Genomic DNA, 23,368 nt, shown 5'->3' with positions numbered 1-23,368 from the left:
GCGGATCCTGCCTGGTTTGAGGGCAGTTTACCAACAGCCTTCTGGGCTGTTCTCTTCCCATGTCCCAAAACATCTAGAAACTCATGGCCCCATCCCAGACGACAAGGGGTGGACACACTTCCGGGGACAATCCTGAGGCTTCAGGAAAACGCCCTCGACAGGTTCTTAAGCCACAGTGCAGATTCCCGACAGGTTCTTAAGCCACAGCGCAGATTCCAACAATGCCTGCCCATGTGGCCATGTCCACACGCTGCAGGCTGCCTGCTGCCCCTTTGGAGGGTCAGAGCCCCTTAGGACTGGGATACATCTGCCACCTGAGGGCGACTCTAGAGCTGGGCGGGAGGGTGGGGTGCTGGGGCACTGGCAGGCCTTGGGGAGAGACAGGTGAGGGCGGCTCTGACGTCTCCTGAGCAGGGAGGCTGCCACACGCCCACACACGCTGGCGACGTCCACAGATTAGAGGTGTGGGGTGAATGGCGAGGGGTAGGGGAAGATGCTTTTAGTCCCAATGCCAATGCCTGCTTAGGGCCCATCCCGTTGCTTGGGGAGCCTCTGCAGAAAGATGGCACCCTCACCAGGGAAAGCCTCTTCCCAGACAGAGGATGTTTCTGGAAGCCGCTCAAACAGGGTCCTGAGTAGCAGGGAACAGCCGACTCTCCCTCTGCTCCTTCCCCACCTAGCGTAACAGCCAGGATCCTCGCCCACTCTCCAGGAATGAGACAGCGCATGGGAGACACCCAGGGGTTGTAGTGTAGCTTGGTTTTATTTATGTCCACAAATATTTCAAAAAAATTACAAAATACTCAAATGGAGAGAACACAGAAGTCACGATTTCTGGGTGTCTACTGTTCACACTGTGTTATCTCACGGCGAACTACTCATATATACATTTAGCTTCAAGATATATAGAAATGTAGCAAATCCGAGTGTGCACTCTGCCTCTGCCGCAGTGGAGTGAAGCTCAACCTCGAGGACACTGAACAAGATACGGACACACACAGAGGAGCCAAACCAAACCCCGAACAAAGGGAGGAAAATCTGAAGGAAACCAAGTGGTTGGGCTTCAAAGACACCGTGAAGGTCAGGGCCTCCTAAACAAACTGTAGCTGACCAGGTGAGGGTTTCGGGTCGAGGGTTTTTTAGATGGAAGAATCTCAGTGCTTCGCCTTGGGATACGGGGAGAAAAGCAAACCTAACGAGAACACCTTCGGACAGTTTTCAAGTACAGACCTCAGAGGACTCGACTCTTAATTCTTTGGAAAAATGGATGACAGAGGAGGAGATAAAGAAGGTTTAACTGAATGGCAGATGTTGTGTTCTACCAAAAAGAAAGAAAAACCAAAAGCCGAGGAGGTGGGGGCCCGGACGCAGGAGTCTGGCAGCCCAGCAGGAAGAGGCCTCACTCAGAGCCATGGGAACAAGCCTGGCGTGAGAGCCTGTCCCCACCCCAGAAGGAGACGAATGCCTCCAAGCCAATGTGGTCTGAAGTCCCATGGCAGAAGGTGAATGTGAGCTTTCCTCCCCGCTAAGAAACTAAAGCTAAGGCAGAAATGGAATGAGAGAAAAATGGAAGAAAAAAAAAAACCTAGAAACATTTTCAACAGACAAAACAATCCTATCCCAACTGAAACCAAACATGGTTTTTAAGAGAAACTGGAAATGCCCCTATTTGACTCCAGAACCTGAATTTGAGCTAGTACCTGCTGGTTTCTGGATCAAACTGTCAGCCTCTCTTCCTGCTCCCTCTGCAGCCTCGGTCCTAGGTGGACTTTGTGTCCTCTGACCCAGTGTGGTCTCTTCTTGTCTTACAATTCTTGGGATGGGACCAGCACAATGGCAGAAGAGCTGTCAAGTGTCTGAGAGAAAAAGATCGGAAGAGGACATGTCCTGGCAGGAAGCAGAGCTGACAGAGGGGAGACAACCCAGAAGAGCCTGCACTCAGCCTGGGAGAAAGTGCATTACAGCTGCACCCTGGAAAGGAGGGCAGGCTCTCTCCAGGACTGTTCCGCTCAGAAGGGCCTGGCCTCCTAAGAAGCGGCCCCCACAAAGCCGGCTTTCTGACTGCACATTTGTGGGTGGGACTCCAGTTCCTACTTCCAGGATGAAGAGTGGGACTCAAATGGTTTACAGGGCGGGGTGAGGTCACCATGTAGACCTGCTCCCAGGGTGAAACACAGACTACCCCCAACACCTGCCTTAACTCCAGGATCTCCCTTGCTCAAAAGTGGCCTCAGTCTGTGGCAAGAATGACGGGGCCGTCCTCACCACAAGATCCAAATGACAATGAGCACAAGAGGGCAGCCTTCTAACAGATCCTTTTGGCAGGCATATGTCCTGGGTTGCTCATGTGCTGAGTTACTTGTATGGAATAATTTTCTTGAATTTCTTAGATGATGAAATTTTCGGAGTATTAAAAAAGACATTCATCCAGAACAATCAAGTGTGTGTACATAGAAATCTAGAAGGAAATCTACAATGGACACAGGCCCATGCGCTTTCCATCCCGTGGAAACAGAACAGTGACACCGGAGAACAGAAAGTGGACATTCACCTCCTGCACTCCCTGTGCAAAATGGAAGCGGTCTGATGGAGCAGAAGTCTGCACTGCCGGCAGAGCACAGGCTAGGAGCACACACAAGTGAAACGCAAGGCAGCAAAACAGACAGTCTGTAACATCGTCCCTGCAAACCCTGGATGCTCGCTGCTGTGACCAGGCCTCGGCCCAAGCCCCTCTGTCCATGTGGAACGCCCCTTTGCTCCCTTTAATTAAAGGGATAATTATATATAACTTTTTATTAAAAAATCAACTCTGTATTCTGTCAATAGTTGGTAGGAATTCACAATTAGTGACATGGCTGGAAAAAATAGATCACAATAGTAGTTTATGGAAGAAAAAAAAGGCTGTTCTAAAATTATTATTTACAGACGTAAAAAGCCATGCTGCAGAACTTTCTCAAATTATGAAGATTTCCTACAATGTATTAAAATAAAAGATTTTTCTAAAAATTATAGCTCTTGGATTCCAAATTCCTATGCCACCGATCTGCACGCCTCGCGGGCTCTGGAGCACTCGTGGCGGAGTGTGTCAGTGTGTCTGCACGCACAGTGAAGGGTGTGAACTGGATTCTAGCACCTACTGAGAAATCAAGGAAAAGAAAACTAAAGCCAAACCCCAAGATTGCAGGGAAGCTTTCTGGATGTTCAGTCCAGTCCAGGACTCACTAAGTTTCTGGGGGACTGTCATGCAGGGAGATCCAAACCAGTCTCGGGAAATCCTCTCGACAAACGAACACTATTATGTGGATACATTTTTAGTTGTGGGTTTTTAAATATATAAAGAAATCTTTAGAAGATATTCTTTTTGCTTTTGCCGCTCCTATTGTATGTAAAAAGTCCTGTTCCTCCCCCCAAGAACCGGGGTTTCCACAGCCAGCATTAACAAATAAATAACTTATAACTGCTTGTCACCTTCTTTCTTCAGCCGACTGGAAAGACAAAACAGGAAAGCATATTTAGTCTCAGGCCTAGGCAGGCAGTCAGGCAGGCTGGGGGCAACCCCAAAGGCAATAGCCAGGCAATCCAACCCCAAGCCTGCAGCCTCCTGTGTAGCTGACCTACCCTCCCAACACCTCCCTTCCTCTGCTTCTCCCATCACCGTGGTTCCGCAATGTCCCCTCTAGGGCCCAGCAGGCCGAGGGGGAGGAGCCTGGCCCTGGGCACTGCGGGAGAAGCACCGTGGGCACATGGGGGGTTTGGTGGTAGCCTGGGCTCAGATCCCCCTCCACTCCCTCCCAGCACCCCACCTCACCTGTAATAATCTTCCTGACTTGGTAGGTGGCCACCGTGCATGTGGGGGTGTCCATGCAGCCACTGCTGCTCCATGGCCAGTCTCTGCAGCTCAGCCGACTGGGCGTGCATGGCCTGCAGCTGGTGGGCTGCTGACATGGGGGGTGGGATGGCCCCAGGCAGGTCTCGGGGATAGGGGGTGCCTGCCAAACACAAAACAACCTGCGCTACAGAAATAGCCAGAGGACTGGCCAAGACCGGGGCAGCACAGGCACAGCAAACGGCAAGGAGCACAGGAGAGGTGCCAGCACGGACACAGGAGCCAGCCCCTCCCAGACTGCAGAAAGCCAGAAGGCAGAGCCTCTGGGGAGGCAGGAGGTGCCCTTGGGAGCCTCTGCCTGGACCCTTCCCGGCCCCTCCTCCACATGCTCCAGGCCTCAGCCCAAGTGCTTCTCCTTCAGAGACCTGCTATGAGCCCCCTCTGCTACTTTGACTGGTCCTGCAGTCCTGGCTCTTAGCAAGGCTGATGCATTTATGACCCCCTACCCCAGGCAGCCCCCAGAGTGCAGGCTTGTTTCCCCCACAGACTCCTGCATGCAGGGGGAAAGAACCTGCCTGCTCAACGCATGAATGAATGAATGAATGAATGAATGAATGAATGAATGAAGACAGCAGACCAGACCCCAACCCAACTCACACGGCCTCCCCGCCCCTCCTAGAGGGGAAGTCTTACCGAAAACTGGATGGCGAAGCATCTCGTGCTCGTGAGGCGGCTGTCCAAGCAGAGGGTTGGGGAGAGTGCCAGGCGGGTAGGGGAAGCGAGCCAGGTGGGGGCCAGCAGTCAGGGGGTCGACCAGCGGGTGAACGGGGCCTGCTGAACCTAAAGAAACGACAAAAGGCCAGATGGAGGCGGTGCGCGGCTCTTCAATGTTTGTCCCCCTTAGCTGGAATGGCCGATGACTTCCTCCTAGCCCAAGCTGGCTCCGGGTCACCAGGGCCGGATGCACCACCTGGTTGCAGGTGGCCCTGCCCTAAAGTGGCTGCCTCCACCTTCAACAACAGCTCCAGAGGCAGAGAGAAGTGATGAGCCCACCGCTGATGCAGGTACTTCCTCGTCCCTTTGTGGAACGCCCCCAACAGGCAATCCCAGTCCGGTTTGGTCAAGGATCCGGGATCAGCAGGGTTCCTCTCGTCAGCCACCTGGACCTGTCCTCTGCCTGTCAGGTCACAGGAGCATACAGCCTTGCCCCACCAGGGGCTGTCTCCCTGCCTTTCACTTGCAGAACCCAAAGGAGGCCAGCAGAGCCGGTGGCGCAGAATGGGGACCCGGCCCGGCACTGCCCTCTCTTCTCTGCTAGCGCCAAATCTTGCGTCTCTCCCTTCAGAAAGTTGCCTTGATCTGACCTCACCACACCACCTCCTGCCCTCACCTCCTATCCCCCAGCTCCAGCCAACACAGGTGCTGGCAGGGATTTCAGGGTTGCCGCCTCCAGCCACACTGCCGAGGGGTCCCTGGAAGGTTGGAAGCCCCCCTCGGCCTCTGTGGCTGCTCTTGCCCCTGTTTCCCACAGCTTGCCCTTTCACCTCCTCCACGTCTCTGCTACGTCCTCAGCGGACCTCTCCTGACAGCCTTCTCAAAACTGCCACATTGCCCCTGCCCCCCACTCTCCTGATTCCCTCTTCTGGATTTATTTTCTTCCAGAACGTGCACTTTCCACCTCTCACAACCCAGCACACATCTTTCAACTATTGCCCCAAACTGGAAGGTGAATGTGGACAGGGGTTCTGCCAGCACCTACAACTGTGCCTGGCACATCCCAGGGGTTCAGTAAACACATGCTGAATGAATGATGCATGAATGAGCAAATGACTACCTGTCCTCAACACTGGTTAGACCAAGGCTTGTAAGGTCTACACCAGGAGGCAACAGAGCTTCAGATATGAGGATGGCAATGGTGAGTGCTCTCCCATGCCAGGACTGGGTACAGGAGCAGGGGAGGCACCTGGTGCCTCCAAGCAAGGTGGCTCCCCACCCTCCCTCTGGGCCTTGGCCTCTCAGTTATCCTGCCCCACACTGGAGGGTGGCTGGTGAGGAAGCCCTGCACACAGGCTGTACCACAGGACCTGTACTCCAAGTCCCATGGAGCGGTGAACCTGCCTCCTTAAAGCACAGTAGCCACCCTCCTGCGCCATCTCACCTCTGCCTTAGAGCAGCCTCCCCACAGCTGGTGAAAGAGCGGCCTTCAGGAGCTCCTACTCCCATGATGGACAGGACTGGGCAGCCCTGGCCAGGTGGGTCAGCTCGGAGAACTCAGCCAAAGCCAGCAGGAGGCCTGCCCAGCCTCGCTCCTCAGGAGAAGAGGACTGTGCTTTTAATTCTCACCAAGTGACCCCTGAGTAGCGCAGAGCCTCATCTGTACGTTCCTTGGCTCCAAAGGCCACATGACACTGCTGTGCTGCCCTTACCCTGCCCCGTGGGCCTAGGCCACTTCCCTCCATCCCAGGCACAGGGCCGATAACACAGGCTTCACCCATGTGTGCTGCAGCTGTCTGAGGCCTTGCAGTTCTGGAGGGCTGCAGGGCCAAGGACAGACTGTGATACAGCAAAACCATGATGGTAGTGGATGCTGAGCTCTTCTAAGATCTGCCAAGTATGAGGAATCTGTTCAGAAAAGAACTTTCCGCTCCTGGATGGTGACTGTCACTCATCAGGCTCTGCACCCCTCCCTGTGCCTCTGTCCCACCTGCCACGCCGGGGCACGCACCTTGGTGGAGGGGGTCCTGCTGGTGGAGGTGGAGGTGGGAGTGAATGTGTGAGTGCTGGTGATGGTGTGGAGTCACGTTGAACATCTGCAGTCGGGCCAGGGGGTCGCTGGTCAGTGACGCCATGCGCTCTGCGTGGATACGCTCTGCTGCCAGTCTGTCAGGGTAGCTCATCTCGGGCCGCAGCTGGGGGCCCGCCAGGGCCAGTCTCTCCCTCTCCAAGGGGTTCAGGCCCGGGTGGAAAGAAGCAAAAGGGTGGGGCCCGGCCGTCGGGGGGATGGTGAGGGCGCTGTGCCGGGCAAAGTGCTCCATGGGGTTGGCGGCTGGGTGCAGGGGGTCCAGCTCTGGGGGCTTCACCTCGAAGCCCGGTTTCATCCTCTCCCGGAGCTCGCGCTCCCGGATCTCCCGCTCTCGGATCTCCCGCTCCCGGAGCTCCCGCTCGCGGATGGTGGGGTCGACGTTGTAGAGGCCAGGCATGTGGTAGGCCAGCAGGGGGTCCGTGGGGTTCAGGGGCATGTAGAAGGGGTGGTTGCGGTTGGTGGGCGACATGACGTGGGGCCGGGCGTACTCGCTCAGAGTCCGAAGGGCAGGTGTGTCAGGCCCGATGTAGGGGGGCACAGCAGCAATGGTGGTTGGTGGTGGCTCGAAGGATGGCCGCATGTGGCCAGGACCACTGAGCTGGGGGTCATTGAGACGACCTTCATGCGCTGAGCTGGATGCCTTCTGTGGAAGGAAAAGAAAACATGAGGGGTCCCCAGAGCGCCTGGGGTCTCCGCTTGACCCACAATGCGGAGGTGGGCCTGGTCCTGCTCCTGGCCTGCTCTGACAGGCCACCCTGGTCCCCCCACGGAGACCTGGCCCTGGCCTTGGCCTGACACCAGGATGCAGTCCAGGCCCTGCAGGGTCGGGCTCATCTGTGCCCGCAGCTCCCCTCAGGCCCAGATGGGAGTGTGCCCCTGTGAGACAAAGCTCATGCGTGAGGTGTCTACGTGTGAGGGTGTGTCTCGCAGTGACAGCCGGGGGGCACGGGTGAGTGAGCCCAGCAGGCCAGGAACCTCACCGGGAGCCCCTCATGCCACCTCCTGGGTTGGCTGCCCTCTCCTCCCCACGACAGCAGAGAGCTGGCCACCACCACAGCGCCCAGCCCATGAGGCGGCCACAGGCAGGACAGCTGGAGAGGCCCCTCCAGGCCTGGTTACCGCCTGAGTGCTCGGGTCTTCTCTCAAGGCACCCCTTGTGCTTCTCCCTGGCTCCTTCAAATTACTTAGAAGTTATGAACCCAAAGTCTACAGGGGAAGGACAGGCCCTTTCCTTGAAGGCCCTCAGGCAGGAGAACGCCCAGTTACTGCTGGGAGTCAGCCTAGACCTGCCATGTGCAGTTACCCCGGCAGCTTGGGACATGCAGCCCCCGTCAGGCGTGGAGAGAGGGTGTAAATAGCACCCAACCCTCTAGCTGCCAGGAGGCCAAGTCAGGCAGCCAAGGGCAGTGCTGGGTGGCACAGCGTAGGTGGCACCTCCCAGGCGCAGGACGGACCAGCGCCCCCCTCACACCTCGCCAACCCTGGACTCACAGCTGCCCGCTCTGCCTCGCGCTCCCGCTCTCGCTCCCGCTCCCGCTCCTTCTCCTTTTCCTTCTCCCGCTCTCGCTCCTCTCGGGCTTTCTGCTCAGCCTCGCGCTTGGCCTTCTCAATGGCCTCCTCCCTCTTCTTGGCCAGCTTGGACCCGGCCAGAGGCATGAAGTACAGGTCTGTTCGTGCACACGAGTTGTAGCCCCGGTCCAGGTGTTTGTAGAACCTGAGAAAAGTCACAGATCTTGCTGGGAGCTCCTGCCAAAACCCACCCCGTCCCTCCCTCCCACCAGAACTTGCCCCCACCAGCCCACCTGTGCCTGACCTGTCCCGGAGCTCTACGAAGCTTACCTAGCTGACTGGCTGGCGTGGCTGGGGGTGTCCACCACAGTGGGCTCAGGGGACGGGCTCCTTGGTGGGGGAGGGGGGCTCTCAGGCTCCTCAGCGTCGTCCAGAGCCTCCTCCTTGATCTGGACCGTGGGGAGTGGGCAGGATGACCCCCCTGCTATGCTGCCTCCTGAAGCCACCGCAGCAGAACAGGGTGGCTGGGCCGAGGTGCCAGGTCCCGCCGGTGGGGTAGAGGTGGAGGGGCAGGTCGGAGGGGTGATGGGAGGAGGGCCTCCAGGGACAAAGGGGTGCTGAGCAAATGGGGGTTGGGGGGCCACCTGGTGGAGGCCTGTAGGGGGGTGGGAGGCAGGAGGCGGGGGCAGGTTCTGGCTCTGGGTCAGCCCAGGGGGCTGGGCAGGTGAGGAGGGCAACGGCTGGCTCTGAGGCATGAGCTGCAGGGGTGGGGGGTGAGCCGACGGGGGATGGTGTGTGGACAGGGAGCTCAGGGGCTTCAGGGCTGGAGGGGGCGGCAGGTTGGCATTCATGGAGAAGGGCGAGGGCCCTGAGAGGTGGGGAGGGTGCTTGTGGGCCTGTGGCGCCGGCAGCTGGGGGATAGGAGTGGTGGGCGGGGGCTTGATGTGGGGCATGGCCAAGGGCGCTGGCGGCAGGGGCTGCTCCCGTGGAGGCTGTTGGGACTGCAGCGCCGACTGAGAGGCTGGTAGCTGCAGGGAGGTGTGAGGGTGCGCTGCTGCTGGGGAGGTCCCCAGAGGGGCCTGGCCTTGGGACGCCTGGGGAGGGAGGCCAAAGGGCTGTGGGGGGCCTGGGTGCTGCAGCAGGGGCCCAGTCTGCAGGCTGTGAGGGCCAGGTGGGCCCTGACCGTGCAGGGTGGGCTGGGCATGAGAGGGTGCAGAGGGCTGGCCTGCCGACCCAGTCAGAGGCTGCAGAGGGGGGTGCGGCGAGGGATGTGGCGGGGGATGCGGGGAGGGCGGCCGCTGGGGGTGCAGGGCCGGTGCCTGTTGGATGTGGGTATGCGGAACAGGCGCTGTGGGAGCCTGCGGCGGGTTAGGGGCCTGGGAGGCCGTGGGGGAGCCCTGCGGGGGAACTGCAGTGGCAGAGGGCATGGGCCCTGGTGCAGGCAGCTGAGGGGTCCCTGGAGGAGCTGAGGAGGGAGCTGGGGTGACCCCAGTGGGAGCCTGCAAGGCTGGGGGCTGGGCCTGCAGCATCTGCTGCTGGGCTGACGAGTCCGAGTCACTCTCATTGTCCTGGGGGCTGGGGATGCTCGGGGACGTGCTGCGATTGTCCTGGTCGATGTCTTTGGGGTCACTGCTACCCTCATCGTTGACACTGCGACTGTCTGAACTCTCTCCCTCGCCTTCAGATGGTGAGTTGGGCCGGCTGATCTCCTAGAGTCAGAGAAGGGAAGGATGGAAGTCCCAGGAGGGCAGAGCCCTGTCTGCTCTGCACCGCCAGCGCTGGACACACAGTAAGGGTTTGAGCAGATGAAGTAGCAAGCTTGGCTCCAGAACCACAGGTCGTGCCCCAACCCAGCCACTGTCAAGGGCCACTCCAGCCCCACACAAGGAGACAGGGCACGGCCACTGACTAGGGAGAACCCCGGCTGGGGGCTTCTGAAGAAGCATTAGCTTAACTCAGCAAGGCTCAGCGGCAAACCTCACCTGCGTTTTTGTCTTCTTGGAGCTGGTCCTGTCAGCCTCCTCCGTATCAGAGGCCACCTTCTCCCGCTGGCGTTTGGTACTCTTAAGAGGGGAAGAGGCTTCCTCCTTCACCTTCTGCAGGGGGAAGCCCACAAGGAGCAATCAGGCCAAGGGAGGCCATCCCATCAGCCTCAGCAGGGAAATGACGACAGTTTATAGACAACTTTGCTCCCTCATTCTGACTTCCATCTCCAGGAGCAAAAAGCTCTAGAAGGGTCAACTAGGGCCAAGAAGGAACACGTATCTGGGGGTGGGAATGACAGCCAGCCCTCTGCATCTGTGGGTTTGCATCCTCACATTCAAGCAACCGTGGACTGAAAATGTAGGCAGGACTATGATGGTTGCATCTATACTGAACATGCACATAGTGTTTTCTTGTCATTGTCTCCTAAACAAGGCAGTGGAACCACTGTTTACTGCGTTTACATTGTACTGGGCAGTAGAAGTAACCTAGGGATGATTTAGAGTCTACAGGAGGATATGATTGGTTACATGCAAAACACTGTGTCAACGTGTATGAGACGTGTGCACCCGTGGATTTTGGTATCCTGGGCGGTGGAGGTGGAGTCTCTGGAGCCAATCTCCAGAAGATACGGAGGGAAGACTGTACTTGGCTCTGGAGGGAGCTGTTCTAACCACTCCCCACACTCTCTACCTTTGAGAACTTGGGAAGTTCGAGACAGAGGTGGCCCCCAAGGGTTGGTGCTGGAGCCCCTTTCTCTAGGCCCCCAGCCTTCAGTCTGCAGCCCCTAGGCCAGGACAATGCTGAGCTGCATCCTTGTGTCTGAGGGAGCTGATCACAAACGCCAGCAACCCAGTTTCAATGGGAGGGAGGGACAGAATAGCCCCTACTATTCCCCCAGCACCTGACCTTGGCCGACTTCTTCACTGTCTCTGCTTTACTGTCATTGCTGGAGGTGCTGGCAGCGCTAGGAGAGTTCCTGCCGCTGGAACGGATGTCTTCATTGATGGGTGAGGTGCGACCATCAGGGCTGGCTGGCTGCTTCTTCCGACCACTGCGTAGTGTCGACATCTGCCCACCCAAACCGAAGACTGGTGACACCAGATTCCCAGTCCCCATGTGGGCCCACCTGAGCCCAGCCCACAGGAAGGAGCCTGAAGAGCACACCCCATCAGCCTCTCAGCAAATCCTAGACCTTGGCAAACAATAGGCTACCCTGCCCGTCGCTGGCTGCGTGAAGGTCCGTGTGGAGCTCAGGGAAGAGGTGGGGAAATGGGTGGGCTCATGCCAGAAAGCGGTTCTCAAACCTAAAGCACTCATCCCAAGGGACTGTCCTGAACAACGTGTGCTGGAAATGAACCACGTTTTCTGAGCGGCAGAAAGTCGACTGGGGCCATCTTTAAAGCACCCTACCCTTTCTGTTTATTCCTCATAATTGTCCATTCTCTCAACCAAACCAAATGAAATCAAACACCTGTGGATTTAATCTAACAGGACAGGAAGTGACCCAAAGAGATGAAGCTGTCAAATAAAGCTGCTCAGCTCCCCAGGCCGCTGAGGGCTTCAGCATGTTTCTGCAAAGCCATGAGGGCTCAGAAGAGATCAGGAGACAACGGTTCTGGCTGGTGGACCGCTCCCTTCTGAGTGAGCAGGGGCGGGCCAGCCCTGACAGCATACAAGGGGTGGAGGAAGGTCCCACCCACCTGCCTGAAGGGGCCATAGGGGAGGCTCAAGGGAAAGACCCTGTCAGTACCCTCAGCCCCAAACCTGGAAAAAGCCCCTCCCAAAGTCTCTGGCACAATTCCAAGCTAGAAAACAAAGTCTCTTTATGGGAGGAGCTATGCAGTGAGCAGGAAAATGTACCAGAAGTTTCCAAAATGGGATCAAACATTTTTTAAAAAACCACAAACACCCTAACACAAGAGCCTGCAAATTTAAAATAGCAGAGATTTGCTACAATGGAATTGACACCGCAAGAAGCTCCCAGGGCCTTGGAGAGCCTGCACTGAGCCGGAAGCCAAGAGTTTGCTATAAAACCCAGGGCGGCATGCCCTTGAAGGAGAGAACAGAGCGCTCTTCCCAGCCCAAAGGCAAGCTACTGCCTTGCCTCAGGCAAAGCAGCTCCCCTCTAGGGCTCTGTTTGGTAAACAAGACTTTCGCTTCCTCCCCCTGGTAGGCTCAAGCCTGGACACATCCCAGGAAACTGAAGAAGCTGCCAGGAGCCCCATGGCCTCAGGGGACTCACCGAGCCCCGACTCCGCCGTGTCCTCATGCTATGCTTCCCACTGAGCCCATCATCCTCTTCCTTGACGGGTTTGAACATAAACGGTGGTGGGTCCACAGGCTTCTCAATGGGTGGGAGCTCGCCGTATTTCTTGAAGTGGATGCGGCAGTCGGTGCAAAGCAGGATGTTCTCCCGGCCTCCGTGGTGCCAATCTTTAGAGGCTGTGTGAGGGAAGTGGCAGGGGCCGGCCTTGGAAACCCTCCCTCTCCCTGCAGATGTCTGGGCAGAGGGGCCCTTCTGTGGGCTCTACCCAAACTTGATGCCACCAGCACCATGCAGTCCTGGGCCCGAACTCCCCAGAGCTAGTGCGGCCCTGCTCCCCCAGGGCCAGGAGGAGAGGGATTCAGAAGCATCTGCTGCCCACTTCATCTTGGCGTGCCCAGGACAAGCTGGTAGCAAGCTCCTAGGAACCACAGTGTCAACCACCGATCCCACTCAGCTTGTCCTGCCTACCAGTCGGTATTCCATACCGACTGCCAAGCAGGGGAGTAAAGTAAACTAAACGTTTCTAACTTTCTCTAATCCCGAAGCACAATGCAAATGTCCAATCAAGTACTGTCCCTGGCAGGTTTCCAGCCAGAAGCATGAAATGTTCAGAACATAGAAGTGCCTGTGCCCCCGCCCCCACCCAGGGGCGTGACAAGGCCACTTACTGGTGGTGAAGCAGTGGCGGCAGGCGTACCCCTTCAGCTCCTGCTCGCTGTCCTCACTGTCGAAGTCATCTTCACTGGCTGAACTCAGGTCCACTGGGCGTGGCAGGCACATAGTGAGGGTGGGGGAAGACACCATTATACTCAGCCAAGGCGCGGGGGGTCCCCTGTGACCTCTGGCCTGCTGCAGGCTCTGGCCACCAGCCAGACTGGCTGGCTGCACAGGCTGAGGTGGGACAGTGTCTGTAAAGGACCACTTCGAGCTCCTCAGTGTCAGTCACCAGAACAGATGGCTTATGCGTGAGGGGCCATACTTAAGGGCCTGCCCTGTCACTGATGTCCGTAACGGGTGAGTCTGAACTGGGACAAGTGCGCCCATGCTGCCCCCCTCCCTAATATGTCCAGGCAATCCTGAGAAATTCCATCTTCACCGAGTGTCCCCCACCAGTCCTGCTAGGTGATTTCTGGTCGCCTGCATGAGCAACACAGGCGCCCCTCGGGTTCAGCGTCCCAGGCCAGGACACAGCTATAAGGCATTTTTGCTACATCCCAGTTTTTTAGGAGTGAGAAGGTGTGGGCTCCAGCATCATTAGACTGTACATCATACTGGGACCAAAAAGAGGATCTTGGTAAAGCAGGAGGAAAAAGAAGAAAGTGTTAATCTGATCTTATTACAACCAAAAGTGCAATGAGAATTCAAACAGGACATCAAGTACATCACCTGTCAAATGGAAAACCTTCCCAGGAAAAGGCCAAAAACATCCCAGGCCAAGACGTATATTTTTTGTAAAAACCTAAGATGATGTCGAGTTTATGAGAAATATTTAAATGTACAAATAATGTTCTAAAGTCTCCCTCCTGAACCCTCACCCTGCTCCCCACCCCCACCACAGGCCTATATTTAGGTGAGGTTTCACACACACACTGGAACATGGGTGCACACCCACTCATGTTTCCTGGAGCCATCAGCTCCTGTGGGCCCAGAGTGGGACAGGCTGCCTGTGAACAGTCTCCCCTCCGCTCACTGTGGTGCCAAGACCCCTACTCACAGAATTCACTGGACGGGGGTCTGGAGGGTGTGTTGACAGGTGTGGACGCAGTGCGAGTCTTAATCCTCCTGAACACGGCCTGCCTGCGGTGCCTACGATGGGCTCGGGAGCTGGCTGCTTCGGGGGTCTTCTTCCAATAGTAATAGAAGGTGATCAGTTCCCCCTGCAAAAGAGAAGGGCTGACTATGAGGGAGGGCCTGGGGCTTTTCTGTGCCCCACCGCACCCTCTCTGCCAGAGTGGAAAGCTGGGTGTGTAACAGTCGCACCAGAGACGAGAATGAAGACCAGTCGCTCTTGGAGTGGGGAGAGGAACTGGGCTTGTCCAAGAAACAGCCACTGAGCTGCCCATGGACTGCATGAAGGGGGCCTGCCTCCTCAGTCCAGCACAGCTTGACTTCCAGACACCAAGAACAAGTACTTGTTGGGTGTCTGCTATGTCAGACACCACCACCGTTGTACGCATGGGAGGCACATCATCCACAACAGACGAAAAGGAGAGAAGATTCCTGCCCACGAGGAGCTTACGTTCTAGCTGTGTGTACATGTGACAGTCTGTGCATGTGTGTGAACACAGTGATGCCTTCTTTACAATAATGCCAGTGAAATCACACAGGTGTGAGAAGAAAATGCCCAGCCAGTTAAGACTCCCCCAGAAACAACCAACCAACCAAAGCAAACTGCCCAGGTGGTGAGGAATCAGGGCCAAGCAGGTCGGAAAGAACAGAGACCTCGCGCTCAGGAAACTGCTCCACAGCCTCCACCCGGCTCCATCTGAAGGCCCACATCTGACATGCCGGCATGATGTCCAGAGGCAAGCACTGGGCTTGGCAAAGAAAGACTATGTTGACAAAGAAAGACTACAAGAGGACAGACACAGCGGTGCTGATGCAAAGGTGAAATGTCACACATCCAAGGCCTTTTCATGGCCCAGCAGAAACAAAAGCAAGACATCTTTTTGGAAATACAGCAAATGTAAGCTTTTTAAAGAAAGGGCACTTTGGGCACCCCCAGCCCTCAGGGCGCTGCAGGCTGCCGTCTCACCCTACACACAAAAGACGATTTCTTAAACAACCAAGATAAAGTCTCTTTACCTAAAACTAAAACTAAAAAAAAGAAAAAAATCAGTCAAGTGAGACAGCACAGAGCACCCGGTTCCCCTCTAATTAAATCAACACTGTAGAAAGTCTATTAGCTTGGCGACTAGATGCTGGGAGTTGTCTTGGAGGTACCTGCACCCCCACTTTGCCTCATCAAACACTGTCTTGTGAATGGAGGAGCCAAAAAGAGAGAGGGTAAAGTGGGGGGGGGGGGGGGGGTGGGGGGTGGGGTGGAAAGACTAGTGTTAGAAGGACTAAAATAGACAAACCAAATAAAGACATGTAGCTGCCACGTGACAAACTCACCCAATCAGACGAGGTTTCACCCAAAACACCCCCAGAGGAAGTGGCCTCAGAACACAGTGACAAGAGAAGTAGGCAGATTTTAGGTGGGGGAGTGGCTTCCGCGAGGCAGGGGATGCCTGTGCATTTAATACTTGACTGCCCACAGCTGCATCTTATGCCTGGGCATTTTTCTAAGAAGTGGGACCATGGCTGTGGTCCCTAAAGGAGGGCTGGAATGCCTTGAAGGAGGGCTGACTGGCCTATAAAGCCCATCACATAGATCTCCTGGAGCACTGGCTGTGTCTCAACCTCCTCAAGCACTTAACGCTGAACAAATCACTCCTGATCACCAGTACCTAGCAGATGAAGCATAACCCCAGGCCAGCGGGGCCAGGGAGCCACCTCGGGACAAGCACACTCATGTCCCTACACGTGTGTGTATGCGCCCACTCCTCGGTTCCATGAGATGGGAACTGAATGATAAGGGGAAATGCAGATACTGCCGTTGGAATTGCTGACTGGCTTCTCTCTCCCATGCTAGTCTAGGAATGCAGGCTACAACTGTCCCAGTGGGGATGAGCATCCTGGCCCCTAAGGTCATCATCTGTGAACATCCTGGCTCTTTTCACTTCCCACTTTCCAGACTTGGAAATGCATTTATCTATACAGCTCCTAGGTGTTGGCTAGAGGGAAGATTCATAAATCCTGCTAGGGGATTATCACTGCTGACATAAACGCTGACCTGTGTCTGGTTTCCCTCTGAGAAAATATGGAAGAGAAGTCAAGGCAGGGAGCAGTCCCACTCCAATACTCTGTCCAAGTGTCGTGCTTCATGAGCTCAAAAGGGCAACGGGTGCTGTGGTAAGTCACAGCCCATCCCAGAGCTTGAAAGAAGCATGAGAAAAAACTCACAGTGGTTCCTTCTACTTCCTCAGTTCAAGTCATTTTAGGAGCTACTCAATGATAAAAGCTTGGGATGTGGCCGGGCGCGGTGGCTCATGCCTGTAATCCCAGCACTTTGGGAGGCTGAGGCGGGTGGATCACGAGGTCAGGAGATCGAGACCATCCTGGCTAACACGGTGAAACCCCGTCTCTACTAAAAAAACACAACAAATTAGCCGGGCGTGGTGGTGGGCACCTATATTCTCAGCTACTCAGGAGGCTGGGACAAGAGAATGGCGTGAACCCAGGAGGCGGAGCTTGCAGTGAGCCGATCACGCCACTGCACTCCAGTCTCGGCAACAGAGGGAGACTCTGCCTCAAAAGAAAAAAAAAAAAAAAGCAAACCTTGGGATGTAAGAAGAAATGCAAAGCTATAGGAGACAAAAGGGAACAAAAATGGGAGAGAAAAATCAAGTAAGAAGGTGGTACCTGAGCTTCTGCCATACCTCCGAGTCTTACCTGAAGGCTGTCAGAAAGCAGCAACCTGACCTTTCTAAATAGCATTTGTCTATAATGCAATATTGCTACACACAGTTATAATCAATTATTTCTATTTATCAAATACGTATGTTTTGAAATGGCTTTAAAAGATAGTAACCTGCAGATCCCAGGTTAAGGGAAGAAGCCAGGCGCAGCAGTTTACGCCTGTAATACCAGTACTTTGGGAGGCTGAGGCAGGAGAATCACTTGAGGCCAGGAGTTCAAGACCAGCCTGGGCAACATAGTGAGACTTAGTCCCCAACCTCAAAAAAAAAAAAAAAAAAAAAAATTAGCTGGGCATGGTGGTGTGCACCGGCAGTCCCAGCTACTTGAGAGACCAAGGCAGGAGGATTGCATGAGGCCAGGAGTTCAAGACGAGCCTGGGCAACAATCTCTACAAAAAAGTTTAAAAAACTAGCCCAGCATGGTGGTGTGTGCCTATAATACCAGCTATTGAGGAAGCTGAGGCAGGAGGATCACTTGAGCCCAGGAGACTGAGCTACGTAGCTCACGGCTGACCTGCAGTGAGCTATGACTGTGCCACTGCACTCCAGCCTGGGCAACAGGGTGAGAGCTCAGCTCTTTTAAAAAAATAAGACTTAAAAACAAGAAGTCAGAGTTCAGTGAGGTAAGAAACTGCCCTATGCTAGACAGAAAAAAGGCTCAACTTTCAAACCTTTGCTCCTGGCACCACTGTTCTCTGCCAACAAGTGAAAAAAATCAAGACAAAAGAAAGAAATCTAACATTGAAATCAACATCAACTTTTTGTTGACACTTAAGTAACACCCCTTAAAGAAGTAGCAGAGTCCAGAACAGGTTTCACCATCTGAGTGCCAAGGATGAAAATGACCAGACAAAAGGACTGTCCTCCACAGCAGTGAAGTCACAGGTGGTAAGAATGGTAAACTTACAATTCAGGAAGGTGACGGACTGACCAGAACTGTCATACACTGCTGGTGGAAATACAGAATGCTCAAACAATTGTATCTACCAAAACCCCAGCAATTCTTCTCTTATTTACTCAAAAGGAAAAAAAAAAAATTCTCACACACAGACTTTCCCGGATCCATTCATAGAAACTATTCTTTTTTTTTTTTGAAATGGAGTCTCACTCTGTTGCCCAGGCTGGAGTGCAGTGGCACGATCTCTGCTCACTGCAAGCTCTGCCCCTCCGGGTTCACACCATTCTCCTGTCTCAGCCTCCCGAGTAGCTGGGACTACAGGCACCCACCACCACGCCCAGATAATTTTTTTTTGTATTTTTAGTAGAGACAGGGTTTTACCATGTTCGCCAGGATGGTCTTGATCTCCTGACCTCGTGATCCGCCCGCCTCAGCCTCCCAAAGTGCTGGGATTACAGGGGTGAGCCACCACACCCAGCCAGAAACTATTTTTAACAGTCCAAACTGGAAATGACCTAAAGGCCCACGAGCAGGAGAATGGATAAACAAATAATGGTATCCCCACATTCACTGGACTACGACTTGGGAATTAAAAGGCACAGACCAATGACACATGCAATGACATGGGTGACTCTCAACGACACCATGCTGCATGAAAGCAGGCAGACAGGACGGTGGGTGCTGCATGACTCCTTTCCAGAAATCACAAAAACCAAACTAGTGGTTGCCGAGAGCCTGGAGGGTGGGGGACAAGAAACTAAAAGAACTCAGGCAAGCATTCCGGGGTGATGAAAATGCTCTATAAGTTGAATGTGGTGTCACTGACACAAATGTATACAGCGGTCAAATCTCACGAAACTGTGTACTTAAAGTGGGTGCATTTTTATGGTATTCACACCACATACGACAGGCATACCAATTTTACGTCAATAAAGCTGATGAAAAACAACAACAAATCCAGGCCAGGTTTTATTAGCTGCCTCTCAACCACTGTTATGTCTACCAAGGGATTCAACACTGGAATGGAGCGAATCTAGGATTGGAAATGGCATATTGGTGACTGCATGGGTGGCAAGGTCTTGAGCACAAACAAAAGAACATGTCGGGGAAAGCTCTGGTTCTACAAATAGGGAATGAAGCAGCTAGAGGCCTCGCCAGGAATGAAGTCAATTGAACTTTAATCAAACATGCATAGTGTGTGCTGCAGAGACCTGCTGCACATAAATTCAGGGAACAAAAGCTGTTGCAGAAATCAATAGCGTACTGAAACATTAACACAGGCAATCATTAATCAAAAGGCAGCTCCACAAAGGCAGCCTTGCAAATTAGCTCCTGATTTTGCTTGCAAGCAAACACAGAGGTATAAATGTTGTCGACACGAATGGCCTATAATGATCATTTTGCTCCCGATGCTCTCACCTCATCTCACAACAAGGTCTCACAGTCAACATATCTTATGTCTCGGTGCTATAATTGCACACAGCATGAGGAACTCAACTGGTTTAGTGCCTGGGCAGAAATGGGAAAGGAAGGGGGCGAAGTCATCTCCAACTGACAGTGTTACTGGCTGCAGCTCTTGCCAAGAGAAGTGCTCAAATCCACTGGGCTATATTTAGCAGATTCTCTCTCCTTTCCTTTTTCTATTGGCGGTGGGGGGCTAAATTTTTCCCACAGGTCATATGCAAAAAGCCACTGGCAATGACAGGAGCTTGGCTCCTGGACTTAGGAGTCTCTTCCCAGCAGAGCTGTCTTTCCAGGCTATACACTAAGACAGAATTAAGAAAATAAGCACCATTAGGTTCCTCTAATTTCCCATAAAAAGAAAAACAAGGGGAAGCGAATGCCACACATGGAAGAAGAGAGAAGGAAGAAGTAGTAAGCTGCCTGGCACCAGGCAATCTGGGTGAGGGGCCTCAGGAGAGAAAGAAAAAGCTAAGGACGCAGAGTCAGCTGACTCTGGGCCTAGTGGGGGACAGCTCAACGGTAGCGGCTCCTGCCATCCAGGGGCCTGCTGGGTTCAGACCGCTTTCTCCTCCTTAGCCACCACTTTACTTCTGCCCCTCCAGGGTTAGGATACCAAGTCTATCAAGCTCACACACACAACACAAGACATCAGCGCAGGTCTTTAAGAGCTCCCTCTGCTGCCTGCACAATCTGGGCTGGAGCAACAGGGGCTGGGGCTGCCTACCTCCTAGAGGCTGGCTGTACCCATTTCAGGCATTAATACCGATTCTGCCGTTCTGGCCAGGCCCAGTTCTGCTTTACTGTGGGTAAGTGCTAGGTGACCCGATGCAGGGGCCAAGTGGGTGCCCCTGTGTATGTGCGTGTGTGCACAGATGTGAGCAGGGTCTCCTGCCAGGCTTTCCAACAGGTCAATTTACCTGCACGCATGTGGTAAAGTGAAACACTATCCACCAACACAAATGCTATTTAATTTCCCGCAGGCACTGGAATGCTATGGGAAGAGAACCTGTAACCTGTCCTGCCCAATTAAAAAATAAGAATTCTTTTTTTTTTTAAGTAAGATAAACTACAGGTTTTCTCTCTTTAGAGGCATGGGGAGTGCAAAAGTAGAAGAGACTATTGAAGAGGAAGGCACTGGAAGCATGTTGAATAGAAAAGGCTCATTCGTAGCAAGCATGCCTGTTTCCAGCATGGGGCCCAGTTTCTCTTCTGCCTGAGCCCAGCACAAACTCCTCAGACAAGATCCTCTGAGAGGCTGACATGGAGGGAGGAGAAGGTTAAATCAATGGTTTCTGCTGTCTCATATTAGGAGCCTAAGGGTACACCCAAGATTGAGTCCCATTGTTTTTGGTAATTATATCATTATTACCACATCACCCAAGAAGTCTGGACACTCCCTGAGGAAGAGGAGGGATTGCAATAGAAGATGAGGTCTGGGGACCCCCACATATGGCATCCAGGGTGTCTGCAGCCTGCCACCTACCATCAGGTCTTGTGTGCGTGCGTGTGTGCGTGCGTGTGTGCGTGCGTGCGTGTGTGCGTGCGCGTGTGCGTGCGTGCGTGTGTGCGTGTGCGTGCGTGTGTGTGTTTTAAATTAAGCCAAAGGACTCAGTCCTTTGTAAATAACCATATACACACTCCCTTTCAATTCAGTGCATGGTGAGCAGTGAGAATCTTCCATTGTCACAACACGGTTTTACAACCAACAGCAAAGAATGATGAGGACTGCTGGCCTTACAGCTATGTTAAGGAAGGCCCTGGAACACCAGTTTCCTGCCTCCTTGTCCACACAGACAGAGGGGAGATGTAGGCAGGCATGTATCTAAACTAGATCCCTGCAGCATCACATGTGCCCAGGCTCCGGCCTTGTGCCACTAGTGAGGGTCAGCTGCAGCTCCTTTCTTTTTCACCACCAAAGTTTCCAATGGGCACCCTTTCTGGGCCACGCATCGCCCACTAACAAGGAGGGGGCAGTCTGAGAGATGGGGGATCAGGAGGTAGGCCTGGAAGCTTCTCATGGATAACAGGGTTATAAACACAGTTTCCTTCTGAAGCTATTTCACAGGTCCTCGAAGCCCACCTGCCACTGTCAGCTGAGCAGACTGTAGTTATGTGATGGGACAGGAGCCACCAGGGTCAGGGCTGCTGAGTGCACATCCTTGTACACAACTGATCCCATCTCAGAGTTTTAAAAAGTAAGCATTTAGAAGAAATCATTTTAATTCTTTAAGACACATCATTATCTGTTCCTATGGCTAAACAAATATTTTAACATGAATACAGAAGGAGCAGCTAAATAATCTCTATACAATGCCTTAACTCTCTATGCTAATGTGCAATCAGAATCAGAATGTTGTTCCCCTGCTAAAACTTCTGTATGAAAAAATGCCCCACAGTTATCATCTGGCTCCTTCTTTGGTGGTTCATGTAAAAGGCATAAAGAAATTCACCCCTTCCTTACTGGATGAAGTGGAGAGATTTAAAACTTTTTATTAAGATATGTTTTTTCAGGGAGAAATCCCAGCAAGCAACAGATAATAAAAAACAAGGCCTCAAATTATGTAGGGGCAGAGAGGGAGAAAGAAACACGGTGCAGAGCTGCTTCCTAAATCCGGGTCCAGAGAGCGGCCCAGAGAGTGACCCAGGCCATGAGGAAAGAGCTCTGGCCCTGAGAGCCAGTCCCAGGGAGTCGGCATGCAATGCTGTCCCCTGAAGAGCTGCTTAACGGGAGTGCTCCAACGCTGCTGCTGAGCGGAGCTGGAAAATTTCCTGGCATGGAATCCTAAGCGAGTCATTCTTTCCTTTCCCTCCCTAACGATTCAAGGGCTGGATCTGACAATGGTTCAGAACATCTGAGGTGAGAAGCCGGGCACTGGGCAGAACCAACAGCGATATTCAGGAGCCGCTACCTTCTACAGATCTTTTTCCAGCAGGCAACTGGTTGTCTTCCAGTAACAACTCTGGTAATTAAAGCACTGTTCTCCTGGGCTCCTTCTTTTGTTAACCAACCGAATCCTCTAATCCCTAAAGGAGCCTAGCACTGTCAGCGGGCTCTGCTGCTAATCGTTAAATATCACCTCTGTGGTCTCCGAGTGCAGCAGGGAAAATGATGATCTGCTTGAAGGCACACGCAGAGAAGTGGCATTCTGAAATCTCAGCCTCCTACGTTCAAGAGGCTGAAGGGCTCTGATCTAAACCACCACCCACGAGGAAGCCCACAGTGAGGAGGCAGCTGCCTCCAGGCAAGGCAGTCCCTCGGTGCCACCTCCAGATCCTCTTCTGGGGAAAGGCAAAGGGAAGGGAGGGAAGTACGTGAAGGTCTTGTGGGTTTAACTTGTAAATAGGTGGGGCCAGTCTAAGACACTCACAGAGATGTTCCTTACCCAGGCACTTTTTCATAACATTAAAAAAAAAAAAAAAGTTAAAATTTTTTTTTTTCACAATTATTCCCACTACATTTGTACAGTGCAAAGGAAATGAAAGAGCTCAATATTTTTGCCAACACTGAACACTGTAATGAGATTTCCTAAGCTCTGTGTTGTTCTGGTTGATGAGCTCAGTCACTTGCTGATCCCACCCTGGCCGCACCTCCACTCAGACATCTGGACCTAAGGTCCTGCCACAGCTTTTCCTGGGCCGGCCCTCCCCTGCTGCATACAGACTACTGAGTCTTCGCAAAGCCCCGCTAGTACCTTGCCACTTCTTTTCCAAACTGTCAAAGGTTCCTCAGGGCCTAAGGAACAAAGACCCAGCTGCTTGACGACTTCTTCTGAGCCTTTCTCTGTGTTGCTGGAAGACCTTTCTACCACATTCCCCTGCCTCACGGCCTTTGGCTTATGTCAAACACAATGGCCAGTTTTCTGTTCCTCAGTGTTCTCCTGCCTGCGGGGTGAGCCCCCGAGCCCCGTACACCCCCACCTCCTCCATGTCCAGGCCCTAGTCCTCCTCATCACTCAGAACTCAATTCATCACATTTGCTGCCTTCTTCTCCATGAAGCCTTCCCTTCACTCCACTCCCCCACCACTGGACGGCATCATACTGTTTTCACTCCTACACCTTTCCATTCCCGCCTCTGTGCTGGCACGTACAGGC

At 53.6% G+C, this 23,368-nt stretch overlaps 1 protein-coding gene across 7 annotated transcripts in view; it reads right to left on the bottom strand.

Moving 5' to 3' along the window:
* Positions 1 to 744: 744 nt before the first annotated feature.
* Positions 745 to 23,368, bottom strand: part of RERE (arginine-glutamic acid dipeptide repeats) — a 463,614-nt gene continuing 440,990 nt past the window's right edge. For all 7 annotated transcript variants that reach the window (XM_007980666.3, XM_007980665.3, XM_037985385.2 and 4 more), the window contains 11 exons: positions 14,105 to 14,267; positions 13,059 to 13,151; positions 12,367 to 12,566; positions 11,031 to 11,192; positions 10,121 to 10,234; positions 8,469 to 9,847; positions 8,121 to 8,343; positions 6,552 to 7,272; positions 4,520 to 4,666; positions 3,809 to 3,989; positions 745 to 3,485 (listed from right to left, as the gene is read on the bottom strand). In XM_007980666.3, coding sequence (XP_007978857.3) covers positions 3,452 to 3,485; positions 3,809 to 3,989; positions 4,520 to 4,666; positions 6,552 to 7,272; positions 8,121 to 8,343; positions 8,469 to 9,847; positions 10,121 to 10,234; positions 11,031 to 11,192; positions 12,367 to 12,566; positions 13,059 to 13,151; positions 14,105 to 14,267 — 3,417 coding nt within the window. In that variant the 3' untranslated portion in view covers positions 745 to 3,451. The remainder of the gene's footprint in view (positions 3,486 to 3,808; positions 3,990 to 4,519; positions 4,667 to 6,551; positions 7,273 to 8,120; positions 8,344 to 8,468; positions 9,848 to 10,120; positions 10,235 to 11,030; positions 11,193 to 12,366; positions 12,567 to 13,058; positions 13,152 to 14,104; positions 14,268 to 23,368) is intronic.

The sequence above is a fragment of the Chlorocebus sabaeus genome, chromosome 20 (genome assembly GCF_047675955.1).
Source record: "Chlorocebus sabaeus isolate Y175 chromosome 20, mChlSab1.0.hap1, whole genome shotgun sequence".
Taxonomy (NCBI): Eukaryota; Metazoa; Chordata; class Mammalia; order Primates; family Cercopithecidae; genus Chlorocebus; species Chlorocebus sabaeus.
Note: the sequence above shows the minus strand (reverse complement) of the source record. Positions and strands in the feature narration are given on the sequence as shown.